The 15550-nt window shown below is 42.6% G+C and overlaps 1 protein-coding gene across 1 annotated transcript in view; it reads left to right on the forward strand.

Moving 5' to 3' along the window:
- Positions 1-1001: 1001 nt before the first annotated feature.
- The window catches only part of LOC140562300 (uncharacterized), a 196674-nt gene continuing 182125 nt past the window's right edge, over positions 1002-15550 (forward strand). Inside the window, exons 1-2 of the mRNA XM_072687829.1 lie at positions 1002-1703; positions 2886-2955. Of these exons, the coding sequence (XP_072543930.1) occupies positions 1407-1703; positions 2886-2955 (367 nt within the window). The 5' untranslated portion in view covers positions 1002-1406. The remainder of the gene's footprint in view (positions 1704-2885; positions 2956-15550) is intronic.

Below are 15550 nucleotides of genomic sequence, written 5' to 3' on the forward strand. Positions count from 1 at the left end.
TTTCTAAATGAGATTGGTATGCATGAAGAACCTTTTTAAGGTTTAAAGAACCTCCACCCACACACTGGTTCTATGTAGAACCCATCAATTTTCAAAGAGTTAAATGTGAATGTTTTTAAACCCTTTAAAAGTGTCATTACACTCACAAATGTGCATCGCTTCTGCATCGCTTTAGGAACCCTTTGTGGAACCATTTCAAGGACATGGGGATGAGAACGTTCCCACAGAGGAGTTAAACAGCTCTGAACAGTGACAGTGGTTCCCAATCTTGGTGCTACTTAAAGGGTTCTGCCGGACACTGCCATGGAAGAATCACATTTGGTTCCCTTGATAAAAACTTCCAGTTGATTGATCGTTCTTTAGAGAACCCTTTTTTGTAAATGAGATTTGTAAGGGTTAATCATCTACTTAAGATTTAAAGAACCGACACATACAAGGGTTTTAGGTCAAACACATAAATTGGCATAGAACCCTAAGTGAAGGGCTTTACTCAAAGAGCCCTTTGTTGAATAGAAAGGGTTCTGTTGCACAATGCCATAGAAGAACCACGTTTATACACAAGGATTTTAGGTAGAACCCATGCATTCTCATAGAACCTGGTGTATAGATTTTTTTAAACATGGTAATCCTGTGGCCTCGATCAAAGAACCTTTTTGTGGAACAGAACTGATTTGTAGGTGTGAAGAACCTCTTCTAGGTAGAACCCATAAATTGACATAGAACCTTATGAGAGAACTTTTAAAAGCTTCTTAACACTCAGATATGACACAGCTCACAAACCCCTTTATAGAACCTTTACAAGGATGTAGTGATGAGAACGTTCCCACTAAGGCCATCACACCTAGAACCCCTTGTGGGGAGAAAGAGAGAAAGAGAGAGAGAGAGAGAGAGAGAGAGAGAGAGAGAGAGAGAGAGAGAGAGAGAGAGAGAGCAGTGCGGCGCAGGTCACTCCAGGACCAGGTTTGGGGGAGTGACTCCTGTGAGAGAAAGCTGGTGGTGCACCGAGAGCGGAGTGCGCCTCCACACAGCGCTCCTCAAATCAGATTCGGAGGCGGTGCTGTTTGAACGGAGCGCGCGGAACGTGCTGCGCTCGCGCCTGTGTTTGGTTTGGTTTCGCCGAAGGCGCGCGGGTCTACGGAGTACGCGCACGCGCCGCGTTTCACACCAGCGCCACAAAGTTCAGCTACGAGCTCTGCAAAGGCATCAGTGTCCCTGGATCCGTGAGCGCGCGCTAATCCCCCCGTGCTCTCTCTCTCTCTCTCTCTCTCTCTCTCTCTGTCTAACATACACGCGGAGCGCTAACGTCACACCGTCCGTCCGTTGGTCCGTTGAGCACGAGACGCTGTGGTGCAAGTAACGGACGGCGAGCAGCTGAAGCTCGCGCTCATTTCTACGCGCTGACCGTTATGAAGGCGCTCGGAAGGAAAGAGGCGCGCGAGTGCGCCGCCACCGCGAACATGGAAAGCGACTCGGGCGCGAGCAAACGGCGGCGGCACTGCCTGCGCGCCGCCGTGAACGGTGCTCCGTTCGTGTTCTCTGCCGTGTCCGTCGCCTTCTGCGTCCTCCTGGGCGTCCAGAACAACGACGTCCAAAACAGAGTGACGGAGTTGGAGAGCGTGCGCCTGTCCTACCCGTTTGCAGCGCTGTCAACGGAGCAGATCAACTCGGCCATACGGGAGAGGGTGGACGAGCTGCTGGCACAGGTGAGCCGCTCTGAGGACCAAAAACTGAGCCCTGACCACTCAGTTCCTCCCTGGTTCTTTATCTTATTCAGCTTTAAAGTCTCAATTTTAAACCCAGCGAGTTTTAAACCCCACTTTCACCAATCTGCTGAAACAAGAACAGCTCAGGACCAGCGTTTGCTGGTAACTGGTTTCAGAGGGGTGAACCAGCTTGCTTACCAGTATTAGTATGTTTTAACCCCTTTAAAAACCCTTAACCCCTTTAAAGCTTAGATCACCTCAAACCAGTTTAACATAGAGCATGTTTCCCTCTAATGACCAGCTTTCCTACCCCCATTTGATCATCTATGGTCAACTTAGACCATCCTTATCCAGCTTGATACCTGGTAATTACTTGCTAAGCTGAATGAGGTGCATTTAAGCCCACCAAGAACTAGAGTTCTCCACCCTAGGTTAAGTGATGGAGATGCTAAAGGCTGGTTTCTAAGATCCAGGATTGACCTAAAGAATTTTAGGGTTTTTAGTCCAAGACTAGGCTTAAAACAGGGAAACCGGCTCTGTATGACCAACTACGTCCCCACTGTCAATTGTCATTGTCCTCTGATGATCAGCTTTTCTACCCCCTTCTGATAATCTACGGTTAATTTAGACCATCCTTATCCATCTTGATGCCTGGTAATTACTTGCTGGGCTGAATCAGGGGCATTTAAGCAGGAAAATCACCAAACTGCAGGAAATCGGCCCACCAAGAACTAACTAGGGAGTTCTCCACCCTAGGTTAAGTGATGGAGACGCCAAAGGCTGGTTTCCAAGATCCAGGATTAACCTAAAAAAGACCATCCTTCTCCATCTTGATCGCCAGCATAGGGCATGTTTTCACCTGATGATGAGCCTTTTCAACCCACTTGACCATCCAAGATCAGCTTAGACCGTCTGAAACCAGCTTGCTGATCAGCACAGGGCTTTCACCTGATGACCAGCTTTTCAACCCCTTTTGACCATCCAAGATCAGCATAGACCATCTGAAACCAGCTACCAGCAATAGTTTGTCTGGAATAATTCCAGGTATTCAGGTTTTCATCTGAGTTTGATGACTAGCTGGTCATACTGGTCATACTAGTTAAACCATCAAACTCAACTAAAACCATACCTTGACCAGCCTAGACCAACTTCAGCTGCTTTCTCCTCTGATTTGTTTGATAGCGGTCCTACGAACAGCTCGCCCGGATAAGGACAGCCCGTCAGGCTTCACCCGACTGTAACTGCCCTCCAGGTAGGCTAACGTCTCATCCTCATTAGCTATAAAACATGTCACACAGCCGTTAGCACGCAAGGCTACTACTGTGCTTCAAAACAAACAGCGCTAATGAGCGCTTGCAGGGCTCTTCAGTGTCCAGCTGGACTTTAACAGAACACTGTGAGGTGTTGATTCAGCACTGGGACTGTTGGTGTGTGTGGAAAAAACTACTGTTGTGATGGATAGGTGTGAGAGATGTCTGTAAGGCTACAGGATGTGAGTAAGTGTGTGTGTGTGTGTGTGTGTGTGTGTGTGTTAGCTTAACTCACTGGTACTCCTGAGGTTGTCTCTGTGAGCACTCAGTGGAGAATGGGGGCTGTCTTGGGTTTCACAGCTATGAAATACAGTCCAGGCTCTTGAGACAGTGACACACGATGCTGTTTGGGCTGCTTGATGTGCTGTGTGTGACCCTGATTGGCGTCCAGCCTGAAGCCGCTAACAAAACAGCCTAGGCTAGTGTGCTCCTCAGGTTATCTTCTCATAGAGGTCGAGAGAGACACAGAGGGCAGGCCAGAGCTTTTTGGAAACTCTCGTGTGGTAGTTATTCGTGTTATGTCGTTAATGAGACGGACAGTCATGTGTGGATAAGCGAGGTGGATTTTGAAGGATGCAGACAGGTGAATGCTCGGCACTACAAACAAAACGAGGGCCATTTACAGGCTATACATAGACTCTCAGGAGTTTTGTGAGGGGTGTATCATCAATCACCATGTCAGAGAAGTTCCAGTAGTATTCTTGTGCTTTCGTTGAGTGTGAATGTTCTTGTAATTCATCAGCAGGCTATCAAAACTAGCCAGTGAATCAGTTTCGAGTCCGGGGGTGGGGAACCAAGGGCTGAAGTCCAGCTCCCTGCTCTGGCACAACAGCTAAACCTGGTAATTACTCACTGAGCTGAATCAGGTGCATTTAAGCAGGAAAATCACCAAACTGCAGGAAATCGGCCCACCAAGAACTGGAGTTCCCCACCCTAGGTTAAGTGATGGAGACGCCAAAAGAATTTCCTAAAGAATTCCAGTGGGTTTTTAGTCCAAGACTAGGCCTAAACCATGGAAAGCGGCTCTGTATGACCAACTATGTCCCCTTTTAATTGTCAAACCAGTTACCTTAAGGTGCACCCATTGCTGACACAGGCCTTCACACACAGCTTATACAATCTCCATAGAAAAGCGTTGCCAATAGAATGGGATGCCAATGGGATGTGGCCAGTGCTGAGCATCAGCTAGAGGGGCTAACCCCCCAGCATTGAACTGTGGAGCAGTGATATTATGCTTGGGATCCAGAACCAATCACCCAATATCAGAACCTGACCTCATGGATGTTGCATGTTGATGATGGAAAACTAGAGGCTGTTACTGCAGCAAAGGGGGACAAGTTCTCACAAATATTTTTTTGGAAGAAACGTTAAAGGGGCAGATGTCTACAAACATCTGGACATATAGTGTATGTTTACAGTACGGTTATACACACATGCATTATTGATATTTGTACACAAATTAATTATAAATATATATATATATATATATAAATTTATATGTATAATATATATATATATATATATATATATATATATATATATATATATGTACACACATTAATAATAAATACATTCATGATGCTTTTTCAGTCACGTTTTATACATGTTCTTTCGGTTCCTCATGAGAGATTTCCACAGTGGAATACCTACTGGCAAACCCAAGTGACCACAGGCAGCCTCCTGAAATGAAATGAATGCCTCGGTTCTCATACCAGGAAGATACTTGCTTCTACCAGCAGATGGAAACACACATTCTTAAAGAAGAGGCTCAAAAATGAGCGAATGTTTATATAGCAGGATGGAGCTGCAGGGGATGGCGAGTTTCATTGCAGTGTAGCTAAATTCAACCATGTAAATCATTTTGTAATTAATCATATAAATTATTTCACAAAGGCCAGTTTGCAATTTCCAAACTTCCACACATCCAAAGATCACAAATAAGCTCAATTAATGGGGGCAAACCGGCACCAGTTAGCTAATGCCTTGATCCGTCCCTTTCACAAAAACTCTTTTGGTTAGATCCTATTATGCAATGGGATTCTGCAGAACACTGAGTGCGGTGCAGTAGTTAAACGTAATCCCCTGTTTAAAACAATCAGTCAAGATGGATTGGTAGTGTTGAAAATGTGGCAGCGTAAACAAAGGGGCATGATCAATAGTGTGTCTCTCATCTGTTACATCTGTTGAGTGGAAACTGGGCTTGGACTAACAGGCACTGCTTAGAGTTGAAACTATAAAGAGCTGCACGATTATGGCGGCCTCTGTTCTAAATCTCCATCATATGTCCCTCATTCATTTTTTTGAGGTCTGTCGGGTGTCTGTTTCTCACAAAAATAAAACAATGAAAACATTTCACACCAAATGAAGCGTGTCAGCACAAAGCCAGCTTGTCCCTCTGAACTTCCTCGGCAGTCTGGCAGTAGCATACGGAGCGAGGAGGAGAGCAGTGCTAGAAGGCTTGGTGGCACTACCCCTTGTTTGGGGGGGTACCCCATATTCAACGTAACTGTGGTAAATGACATCACAGTCCTTCAAGGGTTCTCTGGTAAAGACTATGGTTGTATATACTCTATATGTCCAAATGTTTGTGGACACCTCTTCTGATGAATGCATTCAGCTATGTTAAGTTGTGCCCGTTGTTGACACAGATGTGCAAATGCACACACACACAAAACATGTCTAGTCCCTGTAGAGAAGTATTGCCAATGAACCTGTTGGCAACATGCCTAATGTCAGGCATGGGCAAGAGGGGGGATAGAGACCCTCAGCATTGAGCTGTGGAGCAGTGCAACTATGTTCTCTGGAAAGATGATTCAGTACCAACTGTATGTGTTAAAACTGCAAATGAGGGAAATGTAAGTAACTTAAAAACAATTACGTTAGGTCAGTGTTTCTGTGGCCATTTAGCACTAATGCTAATGCTACATTTTTCACAAAGTTGTTGCTGGTTATTGGCTAACAGACAATTGGTGCTGTCTCGCTGGATTGCTAAATGGAATTATGTAATGACTAAAAGGAGAAGGACCACACCTGAACTCCTCCTCTCCATTACTACGCACTCCTCTCTCCTCTCCTTCTAGTGACAAAAATTTGCACCCCTGCTCCTCCTGAAGGCCCAAATTATGCTCAACCTCTGTCTGGCAAAGGGGGGAGGTGGGGGGGGGGGTCTGGCTTTGGGTCCCATCAAGGTTTCTGTCTGGAGTTACAAGGTTTCTGTCTGGCTCGTACATACAATGTATTTGATGTTTTAGCTCAACAAAACATAATTGTGATATTCCAGAATTCCCAGGCCTACCATAATGTTTAATGCTTATATTCATCATTAAGGGATGCACCAGTCCTGCATTTTTTCTGTTGATAATGATATGGGAATACTGAATAGCAACACTGACACTGACACTATGTAGGCACTGAATGTAGCTCAAATCTGACCGATATTCAATCCAGTACATCAGATCGGTGCATTGCTGCTCTTAATGGTGGTTGATTCACCTAGTTCACACAGAACAGAGCCTGTGGCTAATTCTTAGCCTTTTTCAGTCCATGATGTCTTTTTCATTGTACTCATTTCCTTTTCACCAAAGCAAATCAAGCAGAATCTCTACGAAGAGGGGAAGAAAGAGCAAGAGAAAAGCAGGACTAGAAAAAGACTGAGGTACAGCCTGTCGCGAACAGCTGAGCTTCTGTATGTGTCCTTTTCCGGAGAGAACAAACCACTCACATCAGGATCTGTTATCACTTTCAGCGCTGTGTGTTTGTCACCAGCTCATGTAAGCTCCAAATAAGGGGTGTCTCTCCACATGGCCTTAATGGTTTCAGCATTTGTGGTGTTTCTGACGCTCTGTTCGTATTTCTTGTTCTCCACCCTGCGATCAGCATTCCGAACGGGGGCCTGTTGTTTAATGGGACCTTTAGTAAAAACTGCAGTCAGCCACAGGGAGTGCGTTCTACTGGTACTCCTCCTCTCTCTCTTTCTGTCTATGTCTTCTTCTCTCCCTCTCTCTCTCTCTCTCTCTCTCTCTCTCTCTCTCTCTCTCTCTCTCACTCTGTAATGCTTCAGAAACCTTGGCAGCTAACTGCAGGCCAGATATGCTGGGGGAAAAGGACGAAAAGAATCAAGATGCTGAAAATGGGGTACATACTCTAGTGGAATTTCCCGCTATTTGTGTGGTTTTTCCGGAAAGAGGGTGTTGGTCCTCGACAGTCAGTGCCCGGAGCGTCCTCTGGCAACAGAAGCCTCCACATTACTGTATGTCTTTTATCATCGTCTAAATGTTGTCCAGCCTATGATCAGTGCATTTTTGGCCCTAGCTCACTTTCTCTCATGTAGAGCCATTGATACACGTCCTACACAACCCACACAACCTACTGACAAATAGCAAAGTATCATTCACAACTAGCCCTTATTTTCTCCTGTTTTTTTTTTTTTCATCTCAGTGGGGATGGTGCATGAAGCTTCTGAAAGTCAAAACCCCTAATGTCAAACTCAAGAAGATGATCATTTACTTTCAATTCCCCAAGATGGAATTGGATTGCAGAGTTCCATCCCAAAATATCCCTCTCCACTGCCTCAACTGGCCAAACCCCGTCAATCTAACAGTCACGTTCCCTCCAGACCGCTCCAAACGATTAGACAGGTAATTAATAAGAAGCGTGTGGGCTTGAGCCCGCTGTGTGTGTTTTCTCCCAGCGAGGCAGCCGTGGAATTACTGAGTGCTAGGTAAAGCTACACAGACATCTATCCAGAGACTTGAGCCAGCTGCTACTGCTTAGCCGCCAGCCAACCGGAGTACGACAGAGGAGGAAGGACGCCTGCTAGTGCGTGCTAACGAAAAAAAGAGAGTGAGAGGGAGCGAGGGAAAGGAACGTATGTCAGTTACAGTGCGGAGGCCTGTGATCAAAAGAACCCCACAGTTTTCTACAGCCTGCTGCTTTTGATCCAGGGGAGCAGTAAACAAATTACACACTGTGATTTGAGCTGATGCTACATCAGTCAAGTGTGCAAATGTTGACCACTTTATGTGTGGGGTCATGTTTTCTGAAGCACCTAAAGGCATGCTCGTCGTTTAGTCTAAGGCTAACTGATGTCGTTTGCTCTAGATCAGGGGTGGGTAATTCCGGTCCTGCAGGGCCAGATTCCCGCACAGTTTTGTGCCTTTCCTGCTCAAGCACACCTGAGCCAACTCACCTGTTAATTGCTTGGTTAGGTGGTTTGTTAGAGCAGGGAAATCAACTAACTGTGCTGAACTCTGGCCCCCATTGCCCATCCTTGCTCTAGATAGTCATGTTATAAGGTTGGTTTTATTGTAAGATTGGTCTAGACGGGTCTTATTGTAAGAATGGTCGTATTGTATAATTGAAGCTATTGTAAGATTGTTCTAAATTGGTCCTATTGCAAGATTGGTTTAGATTGGACATATTGTAACATTGGTCTAGATTGGCTGTATCGTAAGATTGCCCTAGATTGGTCGCATTGTGACATTGCTCTACATTGGTTGTATTGCAAGATTGGTCTAGACTGGTCGTATTGTAACATTGGTCTGGACCGGTTGTATTGTAAGATTGGTCGTATTGTATTATTGGACCTAGATTGTTCTAAATCGGTCCTATTGCAAGATTGGTCTAGACTGGTCGTATTGTAAGACTGGTTGTATGGTAAAATTGGACATATTGTTAGATTGTTCTAAATTGGTTGTATTGTAAGATTGGTTCAGATTGGACATACTGTAACATTGGTCTAGACTGGCCATATTGTAAGATTGGACATATTGTAAGATCGGTCTAGATTGGTCTAGATTAATAGTATTGTAAGTCATCATAGGAATGGATTTTTTCTCTACTATTATTTCTCCAAAGAGTTAATCAGGTGTTTCCCTGGGTCTTCTTTGGAATGCCATGCTAAGTGTAAGATATGGCTACAGCTCCTCTCCAGATTCTGTAAATGCACAACATGATTGACAGGCACATGGATACGCCTCCTTGTCCTGATTTGTTTGTTGGTGGTCCTCATCATTTGGGCTTTGTTTTCCAGTGTATAGATCCTGGGGCAGCCACACAAGCCAGATTTTTCCTCTGAGCATTAATTGTATTGACAGCTGCCAGGAAGGAGCTGAGGGTTGCCAAATATTACACAAAGTGTTCTGACATAAAAATCACTAAGCTCACCTTGAAATATGACCACACTGGAATCTGAAATAGTGTGGGATTAGCACACAGTACTCAAACTATGACATTGCTCAAACTATGCATGCAACATTGCATTCTTTTACAAAACGCTGTTTTCTGTCATGCATGAGGTGATGGGCCACATCACCACATCACTGCCTGTGACAGGGTAAGTTGCCCACAAAGAAACTCTACAGAAATGACATGGGGGGGGGGGGTGTTGCCCTCTTTTGCCCCATACATTAGTGTGTCCTTTCCCCAAGGGTAATAGGAGTGAAACGAAAGGAGATGGAAGGATAGCATGACACAACAAATGTCACGATGAGACACGATGGCAGCCTGAGGACTGAAGTCATAAAAGAAATTCAAGAGAATGAGAGAGTGAGACGGAGAGAGCACATCAGAAGGAAGAGAGAAGTCAGCCTTTCTTAACTATCGGGCCGGGTGTTTGTCGCTCCGCTGCTTGACTTTTGGCTGCATTCCCTGGATAGTAGGCAGGAATCTGAGGGAACAGGGGGAAGAAATCTCACCCTCGCTGTTTTACCACAGACGATGCTTCCAGGCACATGCAGTGGTTCTTATAGCCACAACACATGTGGCTGCTCCCCAGTTCAGTCAGAGAATGGCCCACCAGTTTTAAATGTCACAGTGCCACTGAAAGGTTGCTGTTTGAACTTGCGGTAGAAATGCTATATGGCTGTAAGGTTTTAATACTGTCTGCCTGGTTAACAGACAGCTTTAACAGTGAAAGCCACATCTCTAAAGTAGTGGCTATGGCAGTTTGAGGATACGTTGTTGGTTGTGTAGTCAGACTTACAGTTGTTCTGTCATTCAAAATTAAAGTATGTAGATGGAAGCACGGTGGATCAGTAAAAAAAAAGTCAGAAAGAAAGACTCTAATAAGATATAGAGGATTAACAATACCCTATCCTCCTAAAACAACGTGAACCAGAGCGATCTTGGCTCAGTGCCACAGAAGGACTCATTTCAGTTCCCCCCAGAACCTTATCGAAAGTGGTTGATAGGGTTTGATTTCCTGGCCAAACACATCACGCTTCACCAATACCAAGAGTCTATGTAACAAGATTTAACTGTACACTATATGGACAAAAGTATTGGGACACCCGCTCATTCATGTGTTTCTTTTGAAATTAGGGGTATTTAAAAGGTTATAGCTTTGTTTCTCTCTCTGTGTGGCCTTACATCCATGCCTCCTTCTTCACCCACATATGCAGGACCATGACATGGCCTGTGAAAGACCCCTCTGTATTCCAGCGGACACAAAATGATCCCTCCTTGTAGCCTCTACTAGCTGTAATCCAAAGAGGCTTCCTTGGTGTTACTCATTCCCACAAGGGGTCATCCTCTTTGAGTATAGCAAATAGCAATAGTGTTGGTTGGTGGGTGCTGGCTTCTGAGACATTGCAAAAAGGAGACCCTTGACCCCACAGGGCACATCTGTGGGAAAGTCCAGACATTAAACTACAATGTTCTGGTCACATCTAACATGATGCTCTTTTGTCACTGAGCTCGGAGGACTTCAGATGACCCCTGTGATGTATGCAATCCTAATTTTGGTTCAAAGCCAGCATATTGAAAATAGGAGATTTGCTCATTGACGTCACTTTGCTGTGGCGCTTGGCTGTTAGACTATTCATGTGGGCCCCATTCATGTTTATCCTGACCTAGATTATAACTACATATATTATAGCTACATATCGTTGCTGTCATTCCAAAACCTTGTGTCTCCACAATAGCTTTACAGGAGAAGAAAAAAAAAACCTAGAATGGAAATCAATGCAGAAAGATTTTATTCAGTTCGGATCATTTCTATCTAATTCTATTTGACACAATGTAAATAATAAGATAAGATAAGATAAGATAAGATAATCCTTTATTACTCCCACAGTGGGGAAAGGGATAGCAAGACACTCAGATGCAAAAACATAGATAAATTACCAATATATACACAATATAAATAATAGAAGTAAAAAAAAAATCTGTGGTAAATACTAAAGATACCTTTCATGCTTAAATCAAGGTGGGTTTAAAATGATGTTGAGCGATAAGCATGTACATATTTAAACATCCGATCCCACTGGTGCTGCATAAGTCCTCATTAGAGCACATGAAACTGACTGGCTGTGTCCTCCAGCTGTGTTAAATTGAAATTAATTATTTATCCAGCATATTAATGTTCACATAGCAGTCAGGAATTCATTACACTGGGTAATTTGAATAAAAAATGTTGCTTTCTATATTTTGTGAGTAGTAGTAGAGATGGTTTCACATAAGATGATGCATAGTTAAGTTAAGTTCAAACTGAGCCAGAAGTGTTAAAACTAGTGTGTCTTGGTGATGATGGATCTCGAGTGTTGCATTTTTGGGTAAAACACAGTTTGTCGAATAGTCACATTTAGTGTGTGTATACATGTGTATCTGAGGGTGTGTGTGTGGATTGGTGTATCCTTCTTTTGTACCAGGAGAAAGTGTGAATGTGGATTCACTTCTATGGTCCTCATGTTCTTGTATGACTAGCACATTACAGTCACTAATACCTTGCGGACACAAGTGTCCGAACACTTCAATCAGCAGATCTGTAACTCCATATCCACCAGGCATGCCCTTGCCTTTTGACAGCCATTTGGGAGTGGCTGATAGGGGGGAGCTCAAGGCCAACAGACATGGAGAAAGCCTTCAACACAGGAAATAGTCACAGCTTGATGCAACATCTTCTCTGTGACCTCCTTTAGCTGAAGCTCTGTTATATTAGAAGAACTGTTTGTTGAAAATTCACATGAACATGATTGATCTCTTACAGCAGCCGATTAGCCAAGTTATGTTGCATAATGTTGCCTACAAACAATGGGTTTGGACTGTCATCAATCTTAGCTTGATAAATACGCACCCAAATGCTTCATTTATTTGCTTCATGCATCTAAAGACAAGCTACAAAAATGAATGATTTAGTAAAAACAGCATGGATATATCTTATCTACACGTTTAAGCTAATATTGGGCTGGTTAATCACCCATGGTTACTTCACATTCTATGTTAGCAACCTAAAGTTGGTCATACCATGTAAATAATTCTAAATGCAGTGTCTGTTGGCAACATTAGCCTAGTACTGTATCTCCCGTTGTAAACTAAAGAAGCACATGTCAGATACCAAACATGTCTTGGTTGATCGACTGCATCTCCAGTAAGCAACAAATCGTCTTTATATGACATTTCGCTGAACTGTTCATTTAATTTGAGAAACACTGTGTCATTTTATAAGATGGTTTTAACAGTTTTTGACTGAATTTAGTGAAGCTGATATAGATCAGTTTGACAGTAAGGATGAAAGCCTAATGTCATATCTTGACGTCGTTTGCCACTTCATTTTTTTCTCTTCATAGTTTTCACTCTGAAGAGTCGACACACTGCTTGTGAGAAAGGTTTTTCTTTATTAAACATATGGACTCAAAGGTTGTTTTCCTTCTAATAAAAAAAAACAAAATAAAAAAAATATTTTTAACATGCCAGATTATAAATGGGCTTACAGTAAATTGTACAGTAGATTGCCACATCTAGAAATCATAGGTATTAATTTATTACATAATATATCTGTTCACACTATCAGACTTTTTTCATTATTTTATTTCATATCTGTTCAGCTCTGTTCTGAATACTTTGAGGTGGTTTTGTGTTTTGGCTTACAACCCACAAGAAAAATTCATTATATCGCCATGTTTTAAAAGGTTGAGGTACTACATGGCATGGTTCACCTGTCACCACCCCCACCTCTCTTTCTCTCTCTGGCTATGAAACATTGAACTTCAGCTCAGCCCAGACGTAATGCTCTCATATGTATTTTTGTGAGTTGGGTCGGGTATCAAAACAAGCGTCATGCTGGGCTGACATCCATCATATAGGATGGTGGTGTTAGTTTTGTTCCGATCGTTTATGTTTTGAGCAGTCGTGGCCAGGCCCAGCGTTCACATGAGACATTTCAAACGGATGATCCACACTAAATGGCAAGTCCAGACGTAGCTCAGGATTCTCCTTTAGCTATTTCAAATATGAATTCAAATCACTGCATCTAGAGGCATGGTCAAGAATTTGACCTGAACTTACGCATTGCCAATAGCCTGGAAGTGTGTTTCCACCACATTTAACCAACACTAAAAGAGCAATCACTCACACTTTAAGATCTCCTTGTGGTTTGAAAAGCGCAATACTCGGGTAATGAAGGCCCTCCAGCATCTAATCAATCACTCAAACTTGCCAGCCTTGAGATATTTAACGTACAGATCTTCATTTTATTTCTCAAAGGTCCAAGCTAGGCCTAATTGCATTTAGCGGAGTATGCTAGGGTCTGTTTCATTATAAGGATTGTAGTGGGGTGGTGCAGCTTGGTGGTCAGCCCATTTAACCCTGCTTAAAGAGACATGAGAGGCACTTTATTTGTAATGGACACAAAAAATTATAATATTAAGATTATACAGCTACATAACAGGAAGTAAGATTATTGCATTGCAATATTTTAAAGATGAAATATCCACTAATGTTTCAATAATGCGGTTTGTGAAGTCAGTTAGTTGATTAACTCACCACTGACTGCATTTCTGTCCGTTTCCAAGTCTTACCTTAAAGCAGTTCAAGATCCTCTCCATATTGACTCTCTCTGAAATAAACTAGAGCTCCATGTTTCTCTGTGAGTTGTGGGGGTTAACTTCATACCACAGTCCACATCTGCAGCAAATACATACTACATTGCCAATAATATGACATGGCGGTTAGCCAACACTTGCAAAAAGCAGCAATGTTGGCCATAAATAAACAACTTCATAAAGATTCACTTTTTATTGCACAGCATACTTTTTAAGTCCTCTCTTAAGCTCCATTAGCTTATAATTATGTAATATTGCTACCTAAAAGACGCACAGTGTCTCCCAGGAATGCTGATGCATTTTGTTTTCACTATCACTGTTTTTTTTTTAGCTTATAATTGCAATATTAAATCATTGACTTGGGAAAATGTATGAAACAGTCATTCACTAAAATGTATGAGCTATTGTGTTCCCTGACGGCTGTCCATGGTTCCCCAAAGCATCTTAAAAATAATAATAAACTTTGACTTCACACCAATGAATCATATGAAATTTTTGAAAGAACCGTCCAGTTGTGGTTTTAATAAATGTCTACCAGAGCACCAAAACTTGGATTGGTGTACCATACCTGTGTGTGGCTGAGAGGCACTACACTGATCACACTGTTCTGCAACATTCACCCACATTTAGTGTGGGTGCTTGTTAGCATTTTTTTGTAGTACCGTGCTCTGGCCTTTAGTTGCTCATATTACAATGCCATGTTTCAGGTCTACACGTTTCCTCCTTCTCAACACACTGAACATGACAGCCAGCAAAGCGCAAAGTGCCCCCTAATGCTTTTCAGATAGTTTTCATGAATGACATGGGGTGGGTGCGAAACCCGCCCTGTGAGTGTGATTTTCCTCTCTGCTGTGCAGTTCACATACACTCACACCAGCACCCCCTTTCAGCACACATTTCAGTTTCATTTGGTGCTGCTAACCAGTGAAGTGTTGGAACTTTGAAGTGGCCTGACGTGGTTCTGTGCCTTTGAAGCAAGGACATGGTCTATAGGTAGAAAAGCTCATTTCAGTAGTGTAGACCTTATTAGATTATATAGGTTGTATGCAGTTCGAGGTGGGCAATATGACCTTACTGTATCATATTTTGACACATTTTATTGTGAAACAAAATATGCTTTTTCTAAGAAAATGTTGTCAGTGCTTTAATGAACACAGATCAACACGTTTCTGTTTTACAAAGAGAGTAATCAGTTTTGTTTAATTGGATGTAGTGCTGCAAATATTGAATGGAAATCACTGTTCTAAGTGTGGACAGCTGAATATCTGTTTCCACTGGTTCCATTTGCCTGTGTGTCATGAAAAAATATTGTGTCTTTAAATATCACGCTATACCTATTTTTGTTTTACCATATCGTATATATACACAGCCCTTTATACAGTAATAGGATATCTACTGTACGTTTCCAATCCTATCAAGTATCTAAATTTTATTTAAATAATAAAAATCTATTTATATAATAATCATTTCTGAAACCAGGTAAATGAAATCATCCAATAAAAACATCCCGTGGCTGAAGTTCAGAGGGAAGAACCAAACCTGTGCTCTTCTCTCCATGCTCTTCTCACCAACATATCAGAAAGTTTACAGAAGATGTGGAATTCCTCTCACTTTTTATTAGAGACTGCACAAAGTCAATACTGACCTTATTGACAATAATCCAATCCAATAAACTTCACTTACACTGAGTATCTAAAGGAAGGCCGTAAAGCAGCAT

The sequence above is a fragment of the Salminus brasiliensis genome, chromosome 9, assembly GCF_030463535.1.
Source record: "Salminus brasiliensis chromosome 9, fSalBra1.hap2, whole genome shotgun sequence".
NCBI lineage: Eukaryota > Metazoa > Chordata > Actinopteri > Characiformes > Bryconidae > Salminus > Salminus brasiliensis.